Source organism: Tenrec ecaudatus, chromosome 13, assembly GCF_050624435.1.
Source record: "Tenrec ecaudatus isolate mTenEca1 chromosome 13, mTenEca1.hap1, whole genome shotgun sequence".
Lineage (NCBI taxonomy): Eukaryota > Metazoa > Chordata > Mammalia > Afrosoricida > Tenrecidae > Tenrec > Tenrec ecaudatus.
Genome location: NC_134542.1, coordinates 46953995 through 46979382, shown reverse-complemented (window position 1 = coordinate 46979382; position 25388 = coordinate 46953995). Strand labels below are relative to the sequence as shown.

Genomic DNA, 25388 nt, shown 5'->3' with positions numbered 1-25388 from the left:
AGATAGCCGCATTGGCATCAGTGTTGTGTACAGGTCCATCACCCTTTGCAGCAGTGAGCTGAGCTGCGAAGAGAACACTTGGAGATTCTTCACGTAGAAAAAGCTCACAGGAATGGAGCCCGTTGGCCTTGCTTACTGTGTCTTCATTGCAATGGGTGAGAGCCGAGCGACCTGCCACTTGGGGGTAAGCAAACCCTTGACCATCGGAGTGTGGAGAGAGCGTCAGGACTCACCTGCAATGAGTAGTCATGCACACCTAGTTTGGACGTCTAGCCTCATCCAGAGAACAATGGAAAGTAGTCAGAGGCCCTGTCATTTTGTACTTAGAAGAAACAGATATAAAAGATTGGTGTTCTAAAGGCATAGCTCAAACATTGTAGTTGAAGAACTTTAAGATAACAATAATGAGAAAGAAGTGCATCTTTTGCGGAAAAAGGCCTAGTTCTGTGATGTGACGGTTGCCATGGAGAAAAGCCGTGGTGATGGTGGGCAAGTGAGAGAGGGAAACGATCCCTGCTCGGAGAGTCCGTGAACTCCAGACTTTGATTTAAATATAGATCTTCCGGGCTTCTTTTTAAGTTCTTTCGCTACTAGTTCTTCATATGTGTGGGAATATCATGGAACATTTTAGACCTAAATAGAAAACTTCAGAAATTACTTCAATGTCTTTAGAGTGAAATTAGCTGATTTGCAACCAACACCGGGTCTGTTGAAGTACCTCTTTACTCTTCCAATTGTTACTGGCAGAACAATGAGTCTGACGCCAACTCTGCCCACCAGTTAGAAGTTCCTGGGAAAAATAATCTGTCTTTGTGTTGGGGATGATTCCTTGTTGATATTTATGCTTAAGCTATGTAGCTGTTAAGGAAAGAAAAGTGAATCCCATCCTTGGAATAAAGACCCACATTTGCTGCTAAGGAAGGAGCTGGTTGGTTGATTAAATTAGAAAAAGCCTGATGTATTCGGGTGTGCACAGTAGCAGCTGTTTATTTAAATGTAAAAAGAAAGCAGAGATGAATATGCATCTTCGCCCTCTATCAAAAGACTGCAACAGAAAATGGCTGGCCATGCTTACTGCCGGGATTTGCACTCATAAAAAGGAGGATAAAATCAGAAACCAACCTCCCTGCCCTGGAGTCAAAGCTGACTCATCGTGGCCCCCGTGGACGTCGGAGCCTGTAAGTGGGGAGCAGAAAGCCCACTCTTCCTTCTGAGGAGCGGCTGGTGGTTTTGAACCACGGGCCATGTATGCCAGAAGGAAGATACAGCTGGCTTATTTATATCATTTGAATTTCCTTAGCATGTTCTTTTATGTGGTAGACGGATTTCTAAAGGGATCCTAAAGATGTCCTACCTTGCTGGTATACATAGCCTGCATAAGCCACAGGCCTGTAAATCTGGTGGCTGTCACTCCCACCATAAGGTGAAGCTGTCTAGCCGCGCCAAACCTGATCGCAGGAGCCTTTGAAAGGCGCCGAGTGTTCTCCGTCTGCTCGGCTGAGGGAGGAAAAGAAAGATGCTCAAAGCACGTGGTGGGACATACGATTAGTGAGGTGAGGCCAGAGTGGGGCCACATGGTGAGAGCAATGGGCACTCTAGGAGCTCCGAGTATGGGGCGGATAAAGCCAGTGCGCCATAGGGACTGAGTCGTACAACTACAGGGAATTGCGTTCTGCCCCAAAACGGAGAAACAAACAAAAAAGAGCTAGGAAAGGTTGTCCCTTCGAAAATGACATGGATAGCCATCTCTGACGTCTTGTTGCTGCCGTATATTTCCACGGAGGAGAGGCCAGCCATGCCTCCACCCCCTTCTTTCTTTGAACCTCTTTTACAGCAACCATTCACACTGAGCATTGGGCCCACAGAAGTCTACTTCTCCGCGGGGCTCCATAATTTGATGCCACGGCCACACGGGACTCACAGACAGTACCCATAGGGGCTTCCAAGGGAGGGGATCAGGGTACAGGTCAGGATCAGGACACAGAAAAGACACGTCATGGCAGCGCCCCTGCTCAGCAAGTAAGCCAAAGCTGATTCTAGTCCTCCGCCTCTCAGCCACGTGGTCCCTCGACCTCTGCCGCTGGGGGTCAGGAAGCCCATCTGATGCTCTGGCTCAGGCTCACAGTCTCATTGCGCCCATAGGCTCTGTTCCGTCTCAAATAGCCTTGGCCTTGGTCTCTGGTGTCAGCCTGGCTCTTTTGCTCTGTCCCATGGTCCCCATGCTGCAGCGTCCAGGGGCTCTGGTTTCGGCCTCTGCCACCTCAGGGAGGGGTCACAAACTTGCTCCTCGGTGGCTCTTCTTCAGGTGGTCCCGGGACCCTCTCCCTGTGTGTTTCTGAGACAATACCCCAAGAAACAAAGGGGGGTGAATCGATCCGCACTGTCGGCTAACGTGGAAACTTAATCCCACCGTAATCCTATCCAGTAGCATAGCCGAGAGCTCCCTCCAAAATGGGATCATAACCCAGGCATAAAGGCTGGAATTTATAAAAGGTGCAAATGGTATCATGCCTCTAAGGGCCACGGATTAAGTAATAGATGGCATTTTACCTTGAGCCTCCAGACAAGAATTCATTCCAGCAAACACCTTGATTTCAGTTTTGCGAAACTCAAAGCTGGACGTAGTCATCAAGTTGTATTTCAGACTGAAGAACAGTAAATTGTTGAAGTCAGTGTTTGATGCTGCTATATTTGTTGTAATTTATTGCACAATAATAGAAAGTGAACATCCTACAGCATTTTAAGAGAATGATAATTGCAGTAAGGATTGTTTAAATCATGGGATTATTGATAATCTCACTTCTACTTGTTTTTTAAAATTCAAATCTTCATAAATGCTTTTTTTAAAAAAGAAAAAGCCATAATGTAAGAGCACATATATTCATTCAAAGTTGGATGAATGTATGTAACGTATATAAAGTTACTGTCATTTTTTCCCACCGCTTTCCATGATGTTTTACAAATTTATTCAGTCCTACCAAAGATACTACTGGTGTAGAATTCCGAATTTGCAATGCATTATCTTGAAAAAATTTCCTAAGACACAAACAAGGCAAGAATGCAAACAGAATGGTTTCATTTTATATTTGAAGACTTTTGGCAAGATGGTGACTGAGTGAGAATTTTATTACAGTGCGGAGTGGGTCGCTCTGAGGGAAGCAGGAAGCAGGAAGTGCGGGCCTGCCACCCAGGAACCCAGCGCGTCTCACAGGCCCGCGCATATCATCTGCTCCCTGCCAGCGAATGGGCGCACTCGCTGCCCATCTTGTGCTTTAAAGCCTTTGTAAGTTTTCTATTCATATATATTACTGCCAACTTTGAAAGAATATGTCGTTTTTCTTCTGTTCACCCCATCCCGGACGTCCGCTGGACCGCACAGAGCCAAACTACAGAATCACCATTGAACTAACTTGGGTGGCTCCTTCGCCAATAACCAAGTGAGTGCCTTACGTGAGATAGTCATTTCCTCATGGAAACACAGGAGGGTGCGTTTCTGCTTGGTTCGGTCTCCTGGTGACGTGGTCATGGGAGTCCAAACTCTGGCACGTCTCCCTTCTGCAGTCGCTGGAGGCGTCCTCAGCCGCAACCTCTCCGATAGATGCGTCTGTCTTCTTCCCGTGTCCAGCTCAGGGTCTGGTGCCTATCGATGCCCTATCCATTGAATAGATGCTCCTAAAGCAAAAGCGAAAATCGCCACGGGGCAATTGTTTCCTGTAATAAACCCCCCTCAGTGCGCAGACAATTCCCATCTGCATACTTTTTATTTACTGTCTGGAACGTCTAGCCACGCAGGAGTTGGGAGACCCTTTTTGGTGTCCTGTACTGAAGAGCTATGGCAGAGATCAGCAACAGAGAGAAGTGACAACGGCAGTGGAATTATGCTCGGTGTGCACACTAAAGAGGTGGGGTCATGACGAGTTGGAACACCACCAACCAACCAGGAAAGGAAACCTCCTGCCCATCAGGATAGATGGAAGAGAGCAACATCTGAGTTTGTGGGGTTATATCTAAAATTAACCAGAGAGAGGAAGACTGATTCTAATTCACAGAGACCCCTGTGACTAGGGGTTCCCCGCTGGGTTTGTGGAAGAGCCTGCCAGGTCTTTTTCCCTCAAAACCATGTGTGGGTGTGAACAGTCATCATCATTTATTAGCATCTGTACCCTGAACTGTGTACGCCACAGGGGCACTTTATTATTATTATTTTATGTAGGGACTTACAGCGACTAATTTAAAGTTCCTCCAAAAACCCAAACTCACTGGCATTGAGTTGATGGTGATGGCGAACCTCGAACTGCCTCTGAGGGTTTCCCAGACGGTCACTCCTTACGGGAGTGGGAAGCTGTGTCTTTCTCTGGCAGACAGGTTCTAACTTTCCAACAGCTGACCTTGTGGAACTGGGAGCCCCTCCATCACCAGAGCTCCTGTTTAACGTCCCCAAGCGGGGAGGGGAGGGGGATCTCCAACACAATGCCCACTTACCAGAATACACTTCCTTGACATGGCTGTCACTCACGTCATGCAGATAATTATCCTGCAAGGAACTTAAGAGGACGTCGTCCATGCAGGTGCTTGATCCGAGTTTCACGTACTTGCAAAGATAGAGCGTGTCTCCTTAACAGAGATATTATGACCTCCTGCGTTCAATTTTTATCCATCCCCTGGCCCCCCGAAAAGCTCCCAGCTCTGAAGTCTCAATTTAGCATCCAAAAATTGAGCTGTGTTCTTTCCCCTTTGCAGCTCATTACGAACAATAAAAGAATAAAGAATTGGAGGGTTGGCTGGCAATTTGACTGTGATATATGTCAGCGCAGAGCACAGCCTTGTTGTTTTGTAATTTCTAAGGTCTCCAGGTTATTGATAGAGATATTTTTCACTTGGACTATCAAATAGGAAAGGGATAGTTACACCCCATGTTCTGTGCTTGAGAATATCAATTTCTGTAACATTCAGATAGGAGCGCTAGTGGTGTGTTGGCTAATCCTTGGATTGCTAACTCTAAGGTAAGTTGTTCAAGTCTACCAGTTGCTCTGGAAGAAAGATGCAGTTGTCAGTTGTCTACACCCATAAAGACGTAAGGTCTCAGATACCCTCAGAACCATTCTACTCTATATGATATGGTTGCTATGAGTTGGAATGGACATGATGGCGATGAGTTTTGGGTTGATATTTGGGGATGCAGTAAGTAACCCACAGGTGGCCGTGCTAATGGCAAGGGGTGGGAATCTCCCATTATAGGACAGACAACCCTCCTCCAGCACAGTGGGCTACACTCTCTTCAGGGCAGAAATTGTGCAGCATTCAAAGTAATCCGTTCACAAAATCAGCAAGAATACAGAAAGAAATTCCTTACAAGTACTTGGCTAAGGTGTTTTTGCATCTTATGTTTTTCCAAGAAGCCTTTTGGGTTTCATCTCAAGGCAAATTCAACCTTGTGACTAGCTTTCCATTTTGGGGTTGCACCTTTAGGAGAAGAATCAGAGCCCCAGGGCCTTCTTGTCCACAGGTCAGAGGGCACCAAGCCACACCCAGCCAGCAGACACTTAACTTTGGCAGGCACAGTGCTTAATGTGGTTTGAATTAGTTGTCAAGAAATTACAACTGGGAGATGTCCTATAGAAAGAAATCTGAATTTGGGCAGTATGGGCAGCTCTGGGTCTGATTTCCCATATGACAACTGAGGTTGGGCAGAGGCTGCCAGTTTAGCCCAATTCAGGGAAGCTCCCAGAGAACACCTTGTCTGTGTGGACATTAAAAAACAAGTGCTGACTCCAGCAGGGGACCCTGTCAGCGGGACATATTTTCTGCAGTTCCAACCAAGTGCTCGGCTGCTAACCGGAAGGTCTTTCTAACAGGGTGGCTAGGAGTCAGAATGACTCTCAATAGCCTGGGGCTTTGGGTGGCCGCCATTGCTTCATCATCTTTGAACCAGTTTGCTTCTGTGAGCGAGCGAGCGAGCGCACCGGGCAGTTTCCATTGTGACGGCTGCACAGGCCCTTGGGGCAGGTTGCTGCCTGCGGCACAGGGCTTGACAAGGCGGGCTGGCCTAGCGGGTTTTCTCTGATGCCTTGCCAGCAGAAATGGAAGAGGCACACACTTTCTCTTGACCGGCTTCTGCTTTGTCCCTGAGAAGATAGCCGCAGGATTTCAATGGAATTATAGTCTGAGACTAGTTTCCCAGAGCCTCATGGTCCACCTCACGTCCTGAACCCTCACCCCGCTGCGCCCTACCTCCAGGCAGATTTGCAACTTGTTCGGTTTTGTTCAGCTGTGAGAGGATGTGTCCAGTCAGGATATAATGATTTCCCTAGTCTGACAGAGGGATTCACATAAAGAGTTTGAGACACACTTGATGTGCCATCCTTGAATTAGCCGATGCCAGTTGACAGCTTGCCCTTGTTAAACCTTGGCCCATAGTGAGCCCTGAAGCCCCTGACAGAGACAATGCCCAGGTGCTTAGGAGCTCTGCGTGGCCACAGCAAACCGGAATGATCCTGGCTCCATGGCCCTCCTGGACTGCGTGTTTTCTTAGCATCGGCACAGCCGTCGCCATAACCATTTCCAGAACGCAGCTCTGCGTCTGCTGCGGTCGAGAGGAGATTCACAGTGAAGTCCTGCTGTCTGGCCAGAGTTGGGAAAGCGGTGCAGAACTAAGCACCGCGTTGGGGTACAATCCGAAGCCTGCTTTGGTGGGGTCGTGACTTTCCAACTGGGATGGCACACTGCCCCTGCCGCTCATTAGCTATGCGAATTTGGACAAGTCACTTGAACCCTGTGACCCTGGATGCAATATTGGCTAAATTATAACGAAGGGCATTTAGTACGCGTGGACTCTACTGTCACGTTCGAGAGTCCCATCGCCCCTCTTTTCATCTGCCTGCTGGCAGCCTGAGCCTCCCAGCTCGCAGTTTTCTACCCTATCAAAGCAGATATAAAAGCTGTCCTTTCCTAATCATTCTCTACATTTTTAGCACGTGGTTAGCTGGGAGCCCACTATTCCTGAGGCCAGCTCATGATGGCCTCCTGTGTGTCAGGCGAGGCTGGGCTCGAGGGGCATTGGACAGCTGATTTTCTGAACTAAGTTGCCAGACCTTTCTTCCAATGCATTCTGGGTAGAGAATGCCCTGCATCCTTTAGCAGAGAAGTACATTGACCATTTTACCACCCAGGGGGCTCTCAGCACAGTACTTGGCAGACACAAAAGCAAGGTATGAGAAATCCTCTTTCCCCCAGGCTGTGCCCCACTGCTTTGGAAAGTAAGAAATGTAGCAAGCAGAAGGAGCTAATGGTTGCCTTGCTCAATAAATATTTAAGGCATTGAGTTTACTGTGGAATGTGCTTAATCATATGAACATCAAACTGTTCTGCTAAAGGTGTGGCTCCTTAGTGGGGCAGCTTGTGTAGAGAGTTAAAAACATAATTTTAGAGTTTCAAACAGTGTAGGATAATATAATGGTAAAAACATAAAAGAAATAAGAAGAATGTGCCTTAAATAATGCGAGTTACTAAGGCCTATTCCCGTTAGGAATGGATTCTTGGCTGCAGAAGCCTGTATTTGGACAGCCAGATACAAAGGTCACGATGCCAATTTCATCTGAAATGTGTTTTACCACGTCAGAGTCTTGGTTTGGAGGAAAACACCTGTGGTTGCTATGGAACTGTTAATAATGCTGCTGCCTATACGAGGATTCTTCATACTGCAACCTCCAACCTAACATCACTCAGAGTCGGGCTGGAGGGCAGTAAACACACTTTTGAGCAGAAATTAACTGGTCTTGGGCATTAGTGTCTTAATGTGGAAAATGACTTTCAGTCTAACCTTGACTTACACTAGCAGCTTGGCTATGTTGAAAAGTTTCTGGTTTCCTAATAGTGAGATGAAATGCCTGAGGTTCAACCCTCTCCTTTCCACAGGAGCATTGTGAAAAGCAGAAACATTTCCAGGTTTCATCAGATAATCAATGTCAAAATGCATTGTTTTGTACAGAGCTGGTCCCGGTCTTTTTTTCTTCCTCTTTTAGAGGTATATATTACAAAAGAACAGAACTAGTAATTCAGCCATATCCTGGACTGCTTAATAGAAAGAGAAAAATACTCCAGTTGAAATACCTATCTCTATACATTTATATTTAAGCCAAAACCTTGCAGAAAAAATGACATCTTTGCTATATTTCTATGAGATTTGTAATACACATAATAGATGATTCTTACTCTTGAATTATATTTCTAGGATATCGTTCTCAATTCTTATTAAGGCATAACCAATCTTTGGGGAAAACTAATCCCGTTCTTGAGGTCTATGAACAGAAATTTTGGAGTGGGTTATTGGATGGGTGGGAAGAAGTCCTATCCACTTTGGGGACTGTGAAGCCTCACCAGTATGCAAATAATTCACAATAATACAGAATAAATAGCTTTCATTTCCACAACTGCTGCTCTCTCTAATCCCTGCAGTATGTATTTTCAAACAATTATCTGGCCTAATTCTCTGCTTTATTGCTTAAGATTTTAGTGCTTCAAATGTGGAACATGGAATGAATGTGATTGTCAGTAAAACCTAAGGAAAAAAAAATGCTTGAGTGCTGTTTTTCACTGGCGTGCGGCTGGTTTATGGCAACAAATGAAATAAGCATTTTCAAAGAGGAAACCTAAATATCACATTAGTGCTGGATCCTCCAGCTCCTCTGTTCCATGCAGAGACGGCAGCTCCGGAAAGGTTGAACATGCCTGCCTTGAGCCCTGAGTGTCCTTACGTCTGGCAGGGACTAAGACAAAAGTCTATCTATGTGAATATACTGAAGTGCAGTCCAATGCATTCCTGTTTACAGGACGAGTTAAGCGACAATCCGGTCTGGTACAAGACAATAAAATGCAGATGGGATTAGCAAATTCATCAAGCTGCTGCCATAAATCCAAATGCTTTCCGGAGCTGGCAAGGTGATACCAGGAAAGTTAAACTTGAAGAATGAGACTTGGGTTTCTAAATGAGATCAAGGAAAAGGAAAGCAGAGCTATTAAGAGAGACCAGGATGGAAACAGTCAACATGACTGCTCTGTTTGGAGTACAGTTTAAAAATCAACTCCTTTCACTTGTTCTAAAATTATCCTGCCCTCCCCCCACCCCCGCAAAAAAAACCCTGACATTGTAATATACTTTTTATTGTGGTTCATTTTGTCTTCTTTAATACAGTCATTGTTAGTCCAGCAGTCCAATACTTGGGGTTACATTACAGTACTATCAGACATAGATCATGCCTTCAGTACACTGATTAATCTTGTATCTTTGACTAGAAGCATAGTTTGCTAATATTATCTTGGTCAGTTATATTTGTTATCATAGTTATTTTTTTTCATGTTAAATGTAGGGAATTTGTTCCCTGGTGTCAACTCTCTTTAAGCTACAATTAAATAATTTCCATAACCCATTAGACATTTGTAATTAAAAATAGACAAAATAATATTTTAGTATAATGTTAGGAAGCAGTGATTGAATATATGTGTACATACATATAAACATTAGCATGCTTTAACAAGTTAAAAACACATTAATATTTTGTGGGATTAATATCTTCATGTAATATGACCGGAATGAAGCTACCATGAGCTACAAAATAGGAATAAGAGAACCCTTTCTTCTAAAACCTGTTGATTTTAGCATCTTATCAACCTACAGTGCATCAATTTGAGGATAAGCATTATTTGAAAATTTGAAAAATATTAAAGGATACTATGGTCCAGTTTTCTACAAAAGGCAGTGCATATTAACATTCAAAGACATATAATCAATGTAGATTTCTATGTTAAAGACAAGTATTCCTTTGAATTTCCTTAAAGAAATATTCATTATGTCCTTTATTTGGTAAGAAAACAAAGCTTGGCTTTAGTATTGCAAAAAATATTTTTTATATTGTTTGAAAATATTAGTAAAATATTACTATTCTAAGATACAAGAACTTTTCTAACATTGTTATTAAACAGTGAAATACAATACTAATACTGGAAATATTTTGCTTTTAAGCATTGTTTCATCTTTGTTCATCATTCTCATTGGCATCTCTTGTTCCCCTTTTTTTGTATTTTCTAACTTTTCCTTCTTAGTTTATATTTTCCCCTAATAATCCTGACTTTCATGTATATCTTATTTCATAGTGAGTTATTTCACCTTCTAAATTTTCTTAATTTGCAACAAGCAATGGTTCTATTAAATGAATAACCAATTGAACAATCTTTCCTAACTTTTGTAAAGGTTTTCTTAAAATATGCAGTTATTGCTTTAGATTTAATATATGTACGTATTATATATCACACACTTAAAAACTATAATTAGATTCACAGACTACTGTGGAAATCCAGTGTTACTGGTGTATTATTCAGAAGCTCATGGCATGACGCACACAAACACACACACATCCACAAATCACATTTTATGACTTCAGTCGAGAGTCCTGGCGGTGGAATGGTTAATAAGCATTTGGCTGCAAACTCAGCAGCTGGTCTGTGGGAGAGGGAGGGGTGTTGGCTCCAGGAAAGGCTAAGGTCTTCCGGTGACTTTGAGTCAGCATCCACTTGAGGGCATTGGGCTCTTTGGGTTTTTAATTATCTCTGTTTTGTCCTAAGCCAAATTGATCGGTCACTTCCAACAATGCCATTTTTTCCTCCTGGCGAAACTTGGAGACACTCTCCTTAAATAGAACCTAAGAGCAATTCAGGAAGAAGCGAGGCCTCCCCATCCCCACGCGTTGTTTTCCTGGTCCATCCTGGCCATGTGGACGCTGCCACTGAGTACTCTGCGCCTGCGGCCTGGGCACGCACGTGGCAGTGGGCGGGCAGTGCTGGGGAGGCGCGGGCGCTGGGTCCGGGATCCCCTTGGCTGCCACGGGCCGGCGCGGTGGCCTTCAGGCCGTCTGGTCCCCTTGCAGCACAGCCTCGTGCTGGGGCTCCTCCTCCGGCTCCTCGGGGGCTCCCGGGTAGCTGTGTCCATAGCGCATCTTCTGCGCGTCTTCAAGGCCTATGGCCCCCTTCTCCTCCTCTTCCTCCTCCGCGACGGCCACGTCCACGTCCACGTCCACGTCCACGTCACTGCCTCTGCCTGAGTTCCTCCCTCCCAGGGCCTCCTGCTCGGCATCCCCTTCGGCCTGCTTCTCTCCCCCCAGGGAGGCTTCGGAAAGGCCCTCGGCCACCGAGCTGTCCTCCTGGTCGTCCTGCAGCGCGTCACTGCCCCGCCGCTCCCCCTGCTCTGCGGGGCTCGCTCCCTCTCCCACTTTCTTCCTCCCGAAACTGAGGGGAGACATCTTGAAGGGGGAGCTTTTCTGGTGATTGGAAGTGAGAGATTTCTTAATCTTCTCCCTCCTCTCCACCGACACAATCTTTTTGCCCAGCTTGTTCATCGTTTTCTCGATGTTCTGCCGTGAAAATGCTTTCTTGAGGCTGTCCACCTTCTGGAGGCTGGATCGCTTAATTTTCTCCGCCCTGCTGCCTTCCAGCTTCTCGTCGGCGCTGTCGGCTAAGCCCTCGTCGCCGTTGTCCGAGGAGAGGTCCACCGAGTGCAAGGTGTCCTCCAAGGACCTGTGCTCCTCGGCCAGCTCCTCCGTCCCCTCCGCCAGGCTGGGGGCTGACCCTTTGGCAAACACGCTGGTGGGAATCTCGCTTTCTTCCTGAAAGGAGGCAACACGCAAGTTTTAAGTGAATGACACACCTCGCAAAGGGCCCTGAACTGCTGTGTGTGTGTGTGTGTGTGTGTGTGTGTGAGAGAGAGAGAGAGAGAGCGAGAGCGAGAGCGAGAGCGAGAGCGAGAGCGAGAGCGAGAGAGAGAGAGAGAGAGAGAGAGAGAGAGAGAGAGACCTTAGAAACCTAGAGTTTGTGGTTTCTTTGTTTGAGAATAGGAATTCACTCTAAACTGGTCCAGTCCTTCCTGCAGGCTCGATAAGGCTGCGGGCTTGCCCGGTGGGAATACCAAGGGTGGCTGGCCAGAGGTCTATTGGTGGCAGGCAGGGGGAAGTGTGCTGCGGCTCCCACAGACCAGGAAGCTTTGCTCAGATAAGTGAGGTACAGCAAGTTATCGTGAACCCAGATGCCAGCCCTCTCTTGGCCTCCTGGAGGTCAGAGGGTTCTCTGCTGCCGTCCAAATTCCACTGCAAAAGAGCCCGAGAGGCAGTTGGAAGAGAACAGAAGGGCAGAGACCTGAGAAATCCTTTGGTGTCTAGTCAGACATCTTGTCAAGCCTTGGTTAGCTTCCCTTACCAACCAGAAGTATGGCCCAGCTTAGTTATTTGTTCAAAGCTGTAGACTCTTTTAGCTCATGGTGTAATGTCAAACTGAAGGCAATCAGGGTTAAGACTTACTCGCAAAAAACTCAGTGCCATCGAGCCAATGTTGACTCACAGTGACCAGCTGGGACAGGTAGAAGTGTCCCTAAGGGTTTGCAGACCGTAACTCTTAACCTGAGTGGAAAGCCCCCTCTTTCTCCCCCAGAGGGGCTGGTGGTTTGAACTGCTGGCCTAGGGGTTCACAGTCTAATACATAACAACTGGACCACCAGGTCTCCCAAGGGAGAGACTTGTGGGGGCTGGTGGGAGTCACACAATGATGTGGGTTATGGATTTGTCAAAGGAGGCAGGGGTGACAGTGACGCAGGCAGGGTGAGTGTGCCACGCCTTGGTGTTAAGCAAGGCTTCCTTAGGCAACAGTTCATCAGCCAGTCTTCACCTCCATCCAATAGTGAGGAGAGCTCTTCAGGAATATGACGCTTCACTATTCACCACCACCCCTCCTCTCCACCCCCACCCCCAGCTCTATGGCACTGAGTTTTTAAGTGAAGTCTTACCCTGGCTGCCTTCAGTGTAACATTATGCCATGAGCTCAAAGAGTCTACACTTTTGAACACACACACACACACACACACACACACACACACAGATTCTTCCTTCAAGTTCTCTCCGAAAGCAGAGCCAGAGCACTTGCTTCCAGAGCACGAGGGAGAGCATTCCATGGTGTTACTGTAAGGAAAGATTTAGATTAAGACAGACTTAAGTTGCATGGGACGCTTTTTGATTTCTTTTCCTTAAAGCATTGGAAAAGGACGGAGGTCTGGTGGCCCACGAGGGGCAGCCCTCAAGCTACGAAGTGAAATCTTGGTGGTTGAATTGCATCCGCTGCCCTGCGGGAGAAAGAGGTGGTCATCGCTCCCATCCAGACGGCAGCCTTGGAGACTCTAAGGCACAGTTCCACTCCGAGTCAGAATGGCCTGAGGACAATGGCATGAGTATCCGAACAGGAGAGCCAGTCAACAAGATGCCCCCACATTTGCCTGGAAAAGATTGGAAAGGAAAGAAGGTAGAGTTGAGCGCAGAGTCCCGGTGTCTGTGGGATTGCTCAATGGATGTGTGGCTTTCAGCCACAGCCTCATCTTCTCGGGTCTCAGTACTAGAGGGCTGGGGTGAGACTAGGAGCTTGTCATGTGTACCTGCAGAGGGTGGGTCGGTTCCAGAGGAATGCTAGGGGTCAGCAAATGTGTGCACCCCACTTGTGCCTCCGTGCTATCTGTGTATACCTTGGGCTGCCCAGGGAATCTCGACAGATAAAAACAAAACTGAATTGAATGAATATTTAATGGTGGGAATTTGTCTGTGTGTTCCAATTTTTGGTCAGAGAGGCTCTAGAATTGATTTATGGTTAAAAACATATTCAAAGGGTATGCGTTCATATTTTAAGCTTTCTGATACAAAGGTTAGATGAACAAATTTCTGATAATGCAAACACACATAAACTTCCCTGTCCTTATGAACCACTTAATGGTATAGTTCAAAACGGAGTTGTGTGTCTCCCCCTTTCATACATACCCACACCGAAGTCCTTTTCCACATTGGTTACAAACAAAGGGCAAAGTCTCAGGGAGAAAATGCAGAAAGGCCGATTAAACACCAGTCTTGTTATGATGAATAGATCTATGTTGTTTTCTAAGGTCCCCTCTGCACCTAGTCATTGTGAATGTCATGAAAAGTGTCCGGGGCAAGGGATGTCAGACCTGATAGGGATTTCCATGAGTTATTTGTGATATGGGCTCACTTTCCTAGGTAACAAATTGAGGTGGCCTGTGTTTTGAAAGGCAGCAGTTCAAAGCTACCAGGCATAGACTGGGCTTTCTACTCCCATAAAGAGTTAGAGTCTCAGAAGCTCACAGGGGCAATTCCACCCTGCCCTATAGGGTCTCTGTGAGTCAGAATCGATTCAATGGCAGTGAGTTGGGTGGGTGGTGTGTGTGTGTGTGTGTGTGTTTCACAGGAGTATCTTCCATATAGGGATGCACATTTTAAAAAGTAATCTGTTACTGCTATGCCTCAGTGCCTAGAATACCTGACATATCACAGCTGCATATCAGGTGCTTGTAGAAAGAGTGTGTGTTGGGTAGATGGCTTTTAAAGAAAGAGCCAAGGATGGCTTGAATGGTGACCAGGTTTCTGTTTCCAGACTTGAAGACTAGCAGGCTAGAAGGAAGTTGGCTGACTGCTGCTTTCCTTGGGAAATCAGGTAAGCCTATGGTCTAACGGTGGGACAGAAGTTTCCACCTTTAAGGAAGGGTTTTATTCTCAGCGGATGTAGATTATATAAATTTATATAAATAGCTAAGGTCTGCTGCTTAGTGCAAAAGTGAAATACTTCTGGGGTTTGACAAGAGGCTTGGGAAAGTTTGACAGAAGTTGCTTGCAGGAAAGGAGGAAAGGAAGAAATCGAGATTTCAGTGGAAAGTTGTGAAAAAGCCCGTGATGAGGAAAGCAGAAATTCAGGCAGAAAATTATTGAAAAGCAAAATGAGAAACAAGGCCATTCTTATCAACGAAGAGGTATACTTTGTAGCATTTAATCAAAGGTAGTAAATTATGTAACTTGCCTTTCTTTAATTTCAACTAAAGGTAGACTTATTAATTATACTTTCAGAAGAATTAAGCTATAATATATCAGGTTTTTGAAATGTACCTTTCATTATTGAAGAAACATTCTATTACTGTGACGCATGCAGCTCTATTCTCTTGCCTTTTGAGAAAGGTCTCTTAGAAGGTGAAGCAGATGTGTCTGTGCTAGCTAGATGTCACATATATGAGGATGGTCAGGAGAAAGTGGGAAACCCAATGGAAGTCTTATGTAAAGCACCAGGGGAAATCCCACGTGAGCTCTGTGATGCTAACCGTGAAAATGAACTCGTGGGAAGAGGGATCATCCGGGATCAGAGGGGCATGACTTCGTATAACAGGAAAAAAAGTGGGATCTGTCTTCGTGGCTCACTCCTATGCCTCTATTATCATTTTAATTATGCACCAAATCAAACTCGTGGCCAGAGAGTAGATCACAACTCAGGCTGCGCTTTACGTTCTACCTTTCAGACTCTGTTTATTTGGTGGCTTCTGCTGGCCTCGACTTTGAAGGTACACCCTGTGTTTTATACAGGAATTCTTGAAAGTCTGAGCATATGTCGATCTTGAACTTCCCAGAAGCAGGGGATGGAGGAAAATGAGATTCTGACACTGGCCATTCTTTAGTGTAAAATGTATGCATGGCGTTTGCTGATGGAATGGTTTTAGGGTGCATTTCAGATGTTGAATTTGAATTTCAGATGGCGGATCCTGTCACTGCTCTCTCCTGCATCACTCAGGGACCTTGCGCTCAGCCATCTTTCATTCTCATCTCGGGGAAACACTCGCTGTTTCCTGTGCCTGCTGGTGAGATGACATTCCTGCCCTCAGCTTCCTCTTGCAATGTTTTTGATCTGCTTTCTCTTACAGACTCTAAGGTTGCTTGCTGTTTCTAGGGGAAAACCAAGTGTACATCCTCAACGGTGCCACTGCCTATCTATGCCCGTTCCACGTGCACCTACTTAGGGCTGATGGTTCATTAAAAGGGCCGTAAGAATCCCTCCTGGGCTGCCTTGCTCCAGTGGCAGCTCTATCCGGCAGAGGCATGCAGGAGTGGCTGACGAGTTGGCCTACAGATTTGTTTGCAAAAAAGGTTCTCAGCCTCCACCGATGCAGCTGCTCCTGGTTCTGACCTTTCACAAGGACCCTGAGGAGCTTTCCAAAGAAAGAAAAGAAACCGCACACTTCAAACATATGCGAACGATGTGCTTGAAGCGAAGAAGGAAAAGGACTGGCAGGAGCTTTTGAGAAGTGGCATTTCCCCTGCATTTCAGCTTGTTTGCTGTGTATATTGATTCTTATGGATTCAGAGTCCATAGTCATGTGCATAGATATCCACAGAGAGAAACTGGCTGACCTGCTGGGCCCTCCTGAAGTTGGGTCTCACGGAAGCAAATCCTCCTTGCACATACCTAGCTATGCACACTTTGAAAAGGAAGGCCCTTTCTATGACCAGCATTAGAAAGTAACTAAGACTTTCAGATTCCCACAGGGATGTGGTGGCATCCTAGAGCAATAGAAAGAGTATACATTTGTTTCTTTGGGATGTTTGATCCAATAATCTCTAAATACTAGTTATTAAAATGGAACGATGCCCACCTGGCACTCTGATTTATAGGCCTCTGTTACACATTGATGGTTTTCTCCGATCTGTGTTCCTGGGGTATAGATTGCCGAGTGCATAAAGCCATTGATTAGAATTGCACCCCCAAGGCAGCTGTCGGAGGAATCAGCAAGTCATAAGAATAAAATGCATTAGTTATAATCCCTGAGCAGTCTTTCACATTCTGGAGGATTTAAAAGTTTCATTATTTTTTCAGTGTTACCCAGGGTTCAATTCTTTTTTAAGATCACACTGGTTAGGTGTTTTTTTTTTTTTTATGGTTACACATAGAAAAAACACAAAGCACAAAAACAAATCACACTGAATTATTTAAAAGCTGATGTAGAAAACCCAGTAAACATGAACTTTACTGTCGTGGGATTCTAGGGTTTGTTTTACCCATGTTTCATAATTCAAACTCTGAAATTACTATTTTTAATACAATGAAACCTTTCTAGACACATGCTTGAACTAAAATAGGGTTAAACCAAATGATTATTGATGTGCCTACCAGCTGGAAAATGCTTGGTTTCGTGACACCTAAGCCCCGTAAAGGCATTAAGTAATCACAGAAGCGACCCCACCACGGACTCTGACAAATATGTCTGCTTTGAAGAGAGACTCAAAATGATATGACCTGCGTTGCATTGAATAGCACTTGTTTTCCATCTATTCAATTCAAATGGATATGGATTACGAACGATGGGCGGGGCCGCATTCATTTGGGGAAGGCGGAATCTGAGACAGTCTAGTTTTTATTATAGGAGAGAGGTCATGATTCATTTGAAGAAATACCACCAAGCACCACTTATTCACAACCTGGAACAGTGCTCACAGCCAGCAAGTGTAAAGAACAACAAGACGAAGTAGTATTTGGCTGAGGTGACGCTCTAAACGAGCACTGGACAAGGAGCACTTCTAAGTCACTGGTCCGCGAAGAACCCTGTAATCCATGCACCATAGACACTGGGAGCCCGTCACATAAAGGTGCCTCTGATTATCCCATTTCTCACAAGTCGATAGTAACTTACCTTCTTAACCACTCATTTATTTATTAGTGGTTTTTGATGGAGAAAATACAGGTAAAAAGCCATTTTTTTTAAAGAGTCATCTGGAGGTGTTATATTCTGTAGCACCCATCTAAAATCCTGATCTCATTCAGGGAACCAGACAATGACTATTTAAAAACATTTGTAGCCTCAATTCTCCAGAAATATGTCTACTGCAAATATCGAATCCTTTTTGTTCTTTTCACCGAATTTCAGTTTTATATGGATGCAAGTGTAAGCTGTCTACCAGTAGTCTTGTTTCATTCCTTGGATTTGAAATCTCTCCCAAGCTGCATTTTCAAATCATCCTTCCTAGAACCTAAAGAACACAGAAATGGGTGCTACTCCCACAGAGTCTGTCACCTGGGAATTTCTAGGCTCTCAAGCAACTGGGGAAATTCCCTCTGGACTCTAAAGTCACTGATTTTCTGCACACATCCTGTGTTCAGTGACAGGGATCCCTTCTTCCCGGCAGAGTACTAGTCTTTCTCTACATGTGCACTGCTGGCAGCACCCCTGCAATCTCATTCCCTGTAGGCCACATCATGCCTGCCACTTCGAAGGCAAACACTGATCTTCATCTTTTAAAAAAAAAAAAAAAAGGTAAAGGAAAGGTGTTGAGTTTAACAAGGTTTTTAAAATTTATGTTCCTGCTCACAGGGAGATGAATGTTTCTCCATTTTTAGAGAGTGCTGGTTATACTCTGGAGTAATTGCTAAGGAATTAGATGCTTAACAGCTACAACAACGTTGAAAGATCAGCACAAATTTAAATAAATAATTGGCATGGTTTAAGCAGGACAAATTAAGGGGGAAAGTATGGCACTAAAAAAAGAAAAGAAAATGTGTAATTATCTGGCAAACCAACCAACCAACCAACCAAACATCTACAGCTTTTGGAGGACTTTACAAGGTCATGCTAGAACTGAACCCGTTGGTAGCATAATGTTCTACACATGACAACACCATTTATACTTACACCACGAGACAGGTTTTCTTTCCTTGCTCTCTTAGGCTCACATCAAAATCTTGCCTAAAACTAGAAAATCAATGGATTTCATCAGGGAAAGGCAAACATAGAGTTCATGTGGACCCAAAATGATAAACTACATGAAGATGCTAAGCAGTTCCTAGTCTGAGGAGGTTTCAAAAACTTCATGGAAAAGTTCTATCCTTTAGTCTACTTTCCCCACAAACTTTTGGAAGCTCCTTCATATATTGCTTTCCCTGCACAGTCCTTATAGGTCGAGCTAGGAAACAGTCACTGTCTGCCAGACTGGGGCCACCTTGTGGTTACGGCTATCACTACCATGGATACCCCACCATGTTACCATCAAGTCAATGTGATCCCCAGCCAGCTCAGTGTGCCAGAGTGGAGTCAGGATGCCTTGGATTGTCGATGGCTGTTGTTGGGGAAGTCGCTCGCCAGCTCTATCTTCTCAGGCACCTCTGGGGAACTGGAGCCTCGGGGGAACAGCTGAACACACTCCAAACCCAGAGACTCAACGAGTCTAGTTAGATAGATTCTCTGGTTAGAGCCCTTTCCGTTTATGGAACTGGTGGTGGCATCATTGTGATTCCCACCCAGTAGCAGGCATACAATGCATGACAGGAAGGGTACGTGTGTCGGTATGCCTGTTGTGTTCTAATAAGATTAAACTGGAAAAAGTAAAGCTTAACTGTTTAAAGATATCGGGTAGGGCGAGGTCAGTTTTAATCAAGGGTCATGTTTCTAACCAAGCCAATGCTTTATCTCCTTCTGGGCAAATGAATTTCAAATCCAGCCAGTAGTGGCTTCTATTCATAGAACACACCATGTCAGTCACTGCTTCTTAAATATGTTAATTCATTGATTCCTTACTATAAGATGGCATGAGCGATTAAGGGCACATGCTTTGAAACCAGTCAAATGTGTTTGCTTCATTAGCTCCGCCGCTTGTTGACTAAACAAATTTAAGCAAGATATAAGCATTTCTATTATCTTCTCAGTTTCATCTGTAAATTGGGGACAGATAAGATAGAGCACATAATTCCATGATGCTCACCTTCCTGACACAATCGCGGAAGACAAAGCAGGTACATAAGCAAATATGGTTAAGAAAGCTGATGGAACCCAGCTATCAACAGATATAGCATCTGGGTCTTAAAGGCTTGAAGATAAAAAGCGGCCATCTAGCTGAGAAGCAACAAAGCCCACATGGAAGAAGCACACCAGCCTGTGTGATCATGACATGCTGATGGGATCAGGAACAGGCATTAAAAAACAAAATATCATATCATTGTGAATGAGGGGGAGTGTGGAGTGGAGACCCAAAACCCATCTGTAGGCAACTGGACATCCCCTTATAGAAGGGTCACAGGGAGGAGACGAGTCAGTCAGGGTGCAGTATAGCACTGATGAAACATACAACTTTCCTCTAGTTCGTTAATGCTTCATCTCCCCCACTATCATGATCCCAATTCTACCTTACAAATCTGGCTAGACTAGAGGATGTACACTGGTACAGATAGGAACTGGAAACACAGGGAATCGAAGACAATCCTCAGGAACAGTGGTGAGAATGGTGATACCGGAGGGTAGAGGAAAGGTGGGGTAGAAAGGGGGAACTGATCACAAGGATCTACATATCACCCCCTCCCTGGGGGATGGACAACAGAAAAGTGGGTGAAGGGAGACTCAGACAGTGTAAGACATGACAAAATAATAATTTATAAACTATTTTGTGTGTGTGAGAGAGAGAGAGGGCGGGGGAGGGAGGGGAAAATGAGCAGATACCAAGGGCTCAAATAGAAAGCAAATATTTTGAGAATGATGATGACAACAAATGTACAAATGTGCTCGACACAATGGATGTATGTATGGATTGTGATAAGAGTTGTATGAGTCCCAATAAAATGATTTTTTAAAAAAGATAATGCACCTAAAGATGTGTAGCAGAGTAAAGCGGTCCAAAATATTTGAGTTTCAGAAATAGTCCCAGTGTACAAATAAGAGACTTGGAGTAGCTGCAAAATATGCCAGGTCTGTGATAGTTGGCGGGTGGCAAAACTAGAATTTGAACTTCAACTGCTCTAGTTGACTCCTTTATCACGTAAGTTATTATTTTACCCAGTGGCAGGATAGCTACTCTAAAAGCCCCCACTTTAAGAAGGATCATGAGAAAGAGAACCACTTTTCCACAGAGGGACTGCACTGGTATTTGCTCCCCCCACCCCCAAATAATCATCTTGCAATGCCTTGGGAATTGAGATTTCTAATATTTCTTAGTTCAATAAATTATCTCACTGGCTTCAGAAAGGCCTAGGAACTTCCTTCCAGTTCCCTGCCTCTTGGATGTTTTTCCAAAGTGTCCTTGGTGGCTGCTTGTTCAGGGGCCCACAAGAAGTTGGAACACCACTCTGAGTCTTCTTAGCATCTACCTGGGTCGTGAGCATCCAATCTCTCTGTTCGTTTTCCCTCACTCTGTGGTGAGTGACAACCCTTCTGGCTGCAATTTTCACGCCTGTCAATCCAGTGTCAGAAAATGGAGACTGTGCCCCTTCCTCCACCAAAGTACATCGTTTTAAGTCCCCAACAGTTCTATTTTCCAATATCAAAATGATTAGTCTCTTGAATTTCTAGTCACCTATCTCTGTAGCAAAACCAAACCAAACCCAAGCCCAACAAATTGTGATTTCCCTCTAAGCAGACATTCTCTCGTCTCTCCACCATTGAGGGATGGGATGAAAGATCATCTCAATCTCCACGGAAGGACATTTCCTTTAGTGACTCAGATTGCAGTGGGTGTGTGCATGCTTAGTTTTGTCTGGAGATCAGTATTTAATTTAGAAATGCCTGGAGAGCTGAGATTTCTAATATCTCTTAGGCTAATTAAGTGAGCGTCTCATAAGGTTTCAGAAAGGCCCAGTTACCGCATCTCGTTTCAATCCGTGTGGTGCATGGAAAGCTATTCTATTTGCATGAAAAGCTAAAAAAGTTTCCCTGGCTGCAAAAGCCTGCAAGGGATAGGAGGACATCAGCTGCCTGGCGCTTTACAGCACCCCAGTGCAGTGGGGAGGATAAAAACCGGTGAGAGGAGCTTTCCCTTTTACGGGGGGAAGAAGGCTTACTTAGGTTCTAACTTGGCAGAGTGGATTCGTTGGAAAAAGAAGGCTCCCTCAGTTTAAATCCAAATTTCTAAATCTCTCTTGGGAGATAAAGGCGCTCCCTGTGTGCCTTTCACAATCCAACTGTTGGTTATAGCCTCTTCCCTCCATGGCTTTGAAATCCTCTCCTATTCAAGTGGTACAACTAGACAGCCCTCGGGCGGGGCTGGCAAGCGCTTCCTGGGCTCTGTGCTGGCCAGGTTCCGCTGGGCGGAAGGGCTGCCCTGGGATTCACAGATGCCCACCACTTGGCTGCACAACGGCTCAGCGCAATGTCCCTGTCCCCAAATAGCCTCTTGCTACATTAATTGCATCACTGATGCATTAAAAAAAAAGTTAAGTGGCCTTTTTATTCTCAAGCAACTATTTGAGAGAACCGATATTCAAGGCCAGCCTTTGTGACTTGAACTGATAGCACGGGTTCTTATTTCCTCTGCAGTTGGGTTCTTTCTGAGCAAGGGGAGGCCGATCGGTGTGTGCTTGTAAGGCATTATGCTCGATCTCTTTAGTGCATCCTTTGCTAGAAAAGAACTCATCGATAAGATTGCTTCCTTCGAAAAGTCTTAAAAGTAAGAGGCTCATTCGCAATAACTCCCCAGAATCCAACCCCAGCAACCGCCACTCTGATGGGGCTGGCATTCCGCCTCCCACAGCCTTTGGAAAATGAATAGCTTAACCAGTTGTGGTTTGACTCGGCTAAAATAACATACACACACACACACACACACACACACACACACACACCAGGATTGTGTTTCCACAAAGAGTTAATAAGCAGCCACTGAATTAATTTGCCTTGTCCTGCTAACAGCTGCAGCCAAGGCCCTGTGTTTGTAATTGAGAGAGACATGCGTTTGACTAGGATGCACACACCTGCAGCTTTCCCAACCTTCATGGAGTGGATCCAGGTGCTGGCTTACAGGTGCCCTTGGTTTCATACCACCAGGCATCTATCTGCCTTGGGTTTCGGCTACAGGGCGCTGAGCAATCCCTACCTACCCTGTGTGCACATTTCACACTGTCCTGCTGACGCCAGTCAGGGAACAGTGCCTGGGGTGCGTGATCCCTGGCAGACAGGACACATGTACAAATGACCGAGAGACAGAACCCCTAAGACACACATGCGGAAGACCCCAGCCTGGGTGTGAGCAAGCGGCTGGGGGGCACCCACCTGGAAGATGAGCACTTTGAAATGGTTGCGCCGCAGGAGCTGGGCGTGGTTGCTCTCCAGCCGCTTCACCTGCGCGCTCTGTCGCTCCAGGCGCTCCTTGACTGCGCGGGTGTGGGCGCTGACCTTCTGGGACTTCTCCAGCAGCTTGCTGACCGTGTTGCTGGTGGAGGCCTGGTACTTGGAGAGCTTGGTGAGGTCGTTCTGGATGCCCTTCACGGAGCCCTCGAGGCTGATCTGCCGCTGCTCCATCTTGTGCTGGTTGTCCTGTACGGTGTTCAGCATGTGCACTAACTTGTCCAGGAGCGTGAGCACCGTGACGGCGTTCACCTGGGAGTTGTCCCGGATGGCTTCCTCTGGGCCCACCAGGTGGAGGTTAGCGCTCGGCGTGGAGGAGGGCTCCGGACTGGGGCTCCATGGTGTCTCCTGCCGCATGTCAGCACCAGGGTGTTGGAACTTTTCAGCTTGGGCAGCGTCCTCCCCCATGACAGGACAGGTGGACGCTTCCTGCCTGCAAGTGGCTTCTTGTGCAGGTGAGTAGAGGGCGACCAGGGCGGCAGGGCTAGGCCTGCTCCCCAGAGCTCAGAGCACTGGTCTCCAGCAACTGGCAGAGGCTCAGACAGGCAACAACTGGTTCCTCTGATCAGGGGAACCACATTCCAGCTGCTCTTAAAGGCCCCACTCCACCCAGTGGGAGGTGAAGGTCACAGACGCAGAACCACTCAGAGTTCAGAAGCCCTGCAAACACTTCCTAACTGGTCTGTGCAGTCCAGGGCACTAGGCTGCAGGCTTGGCCTTTCTTTCCTAGCCCCTCTTCCCTTTCTAAAAGGCGAGTTCAATGCCATATTTCAATCATGACTTCATCTAGAAGGGAAGAAAAACATGCTAACTTGGCCCAGCTCCATGGCCTCCAATTGGCCAGCGTTAGTAAACTTTTCACTGGCTGCTGTGCTACAGATGCCTGTTTTGTTTCTCTTTCCTGGATATAAGTTATTGTAATGGAAAGTACTGTTTGCATTTGCCCTGGAACTGCCTGATGGGCTACAGAAAGCTGTGTCCTACTGGGCGGGGCCTTGTGGAAAGGGCACTTGCAGGCGAGTGTGGACTGTGAGGTGCCCATTCCCAAAGGAATGGAAGAAGCCCCGTTACAGCCCTGCCTTTGCATTAACATTTCAAGTAGGGACGCAAGGTCAGATAAAATATGCTGAATATGGTAAAATAAACCATTGCTTTTATAAACTGCTGGGTAATTAAATGGGATATTTATTGAACACCTCTCTTTTTAAAAAATGTAGTTTCTTCGGAGACATTGGGAAGGTAAAGTGTTATCTCTGTAAGAACCTACTATGCGACTTTGCGTGGGCCAATCTTAACTAAGCCCTGAGAGGTCTCCTCAAGCGCCGTCCTCTGCAAGGCAGTTATTGATATGAGCCCAGAAGGGTGCCTGTCGGGTAGGTTGAGTGGGAGTTGCTGGAGCGCTGCCCCCGCTGTTTGACATTTCCAAATTCCTGCTCAGTGAAGTGGCACACCTGGTCTCAAACGTGGCCCTCCTCCACCGAGCCCTTGGGACGCGGGGCTTATTTCCTAAAACGACTTTACACGCTTGGGCTGCTTTTAAATGAATCCAGCCTTTGCAAGTGCTTTCAGCGGGAAGTGGGGAGAGTCCTCCTATGAACAGTTTTGTGAAGAACAAATGCCAGCTGATATTGGGTCAGGGCTTGATAATGGCAAAGTGCCATCCTTCACTGGCAAAATCTGCACACGAGCCAATCAATCAGTGAACCATTCGCCGTCCCATTTATTGAATGTTGAGTCCCTACTGTCTGCCGAGTTCTATGCTTGGTACGTGCGAGAGCTAAGGTTTTATGTCATCTGGTTTGAGGCAGGATTATCCGTGGTCTTGCAGTTAAGATATAATTATCGCCTTTGAGGAGATGTAATAAAATGTATTCACCTTCATGAAGAGCTCAGCTATGACAGCCAGTCAGTTGAAGGAAAGGTTCTTTAGGGGTGTGGACTACTTTCAACCCATGTGGATACTGTAGAAAAGCGTGTTTTGTGTAGGGTCTGGATCTTGCAGCTGTCTCATTATCTGGCATCTGGCTACTTGGAATTGAGCCAGTGGCTTGCTTTATTGCCTGCTAATCCTAGGAGTCAGCAGCAGCCTGTCACCCTATCCATCAACCCTGGCTTCATTGGCCTTTATAGTCAGAAATCTGCTGTTTGACCTGTATATCTTGGGTTCATCAGCCCTTGCAGCTTATGTGAGTCATGAGAAGCCTCCATGTTAATGTCTTACCTAAATGCTTGGAACTTACCTACTTCTAAACCTATGAGAGAAAGAAAAAGAGAGAGGGAGGGAGGGAGGGAGAGAGAGAGAGAGAGAGAGAGAGAGAGAGAGAGAGAGAGAGAGAGAGAGAGAGAAGGGGTGATAGAGAAGCTTCATTGGTTTGCTCTTCTGGAGAACTCAGCTAAAGATACTGAAAGTGTGTGAGTATATTTCAATGAATATACTTTG

At 45.8% G+C, this 25388-nt stretch overlaps 1 protein-coding gene across 1 annotated transcript; it reads right to left on the bottom strand.

Moving 5' to 3' along the window:
* Positions 1–9143: 9143 nt before the first annotated feature.
* On the bottom strand, positions 9144–23614 carry CAVIN2 (caveolae associated protein 2). Its single transcript, XM_075529061.1, has 2 exons — positions 22874–23614; positions 9144–11654 (listed from the first exon to the last, which is right to left on the bottom strand). Exons 1-2 carry the CDS (start codon positions 23354–23356, stop codon positions 10896–10898), a joined length of 1242 nt encoding a protein of 413 aa, XP_075385176.1. The 5' UTR covers positions 23357–23614; the 3' UTR covers positions 9144–10895.
* Between the last annotated feature and the right edge of the window lie 1774 nt (positions 23615–25388).

What these genes read in the sequence shown, in the direction of transcription:
- CAVIN2 (XM_075529061.1), bottom strand. Translation starts at nt 23,356, where the DNA reads ATGGGGGAGGACGCTGCCCAAGCTGAAAAGTTCCAACACCCTGGTGCT. An exon ending in TCAAAGTGCTCATCTTCCAG is followed by an intron (nt 11,655 to 22,873) that starts GTGGGTGCCCCC and finishes GCCTCCTTTCAG; the next exon opens with GAAGAAAGCGAGATTCCCAC.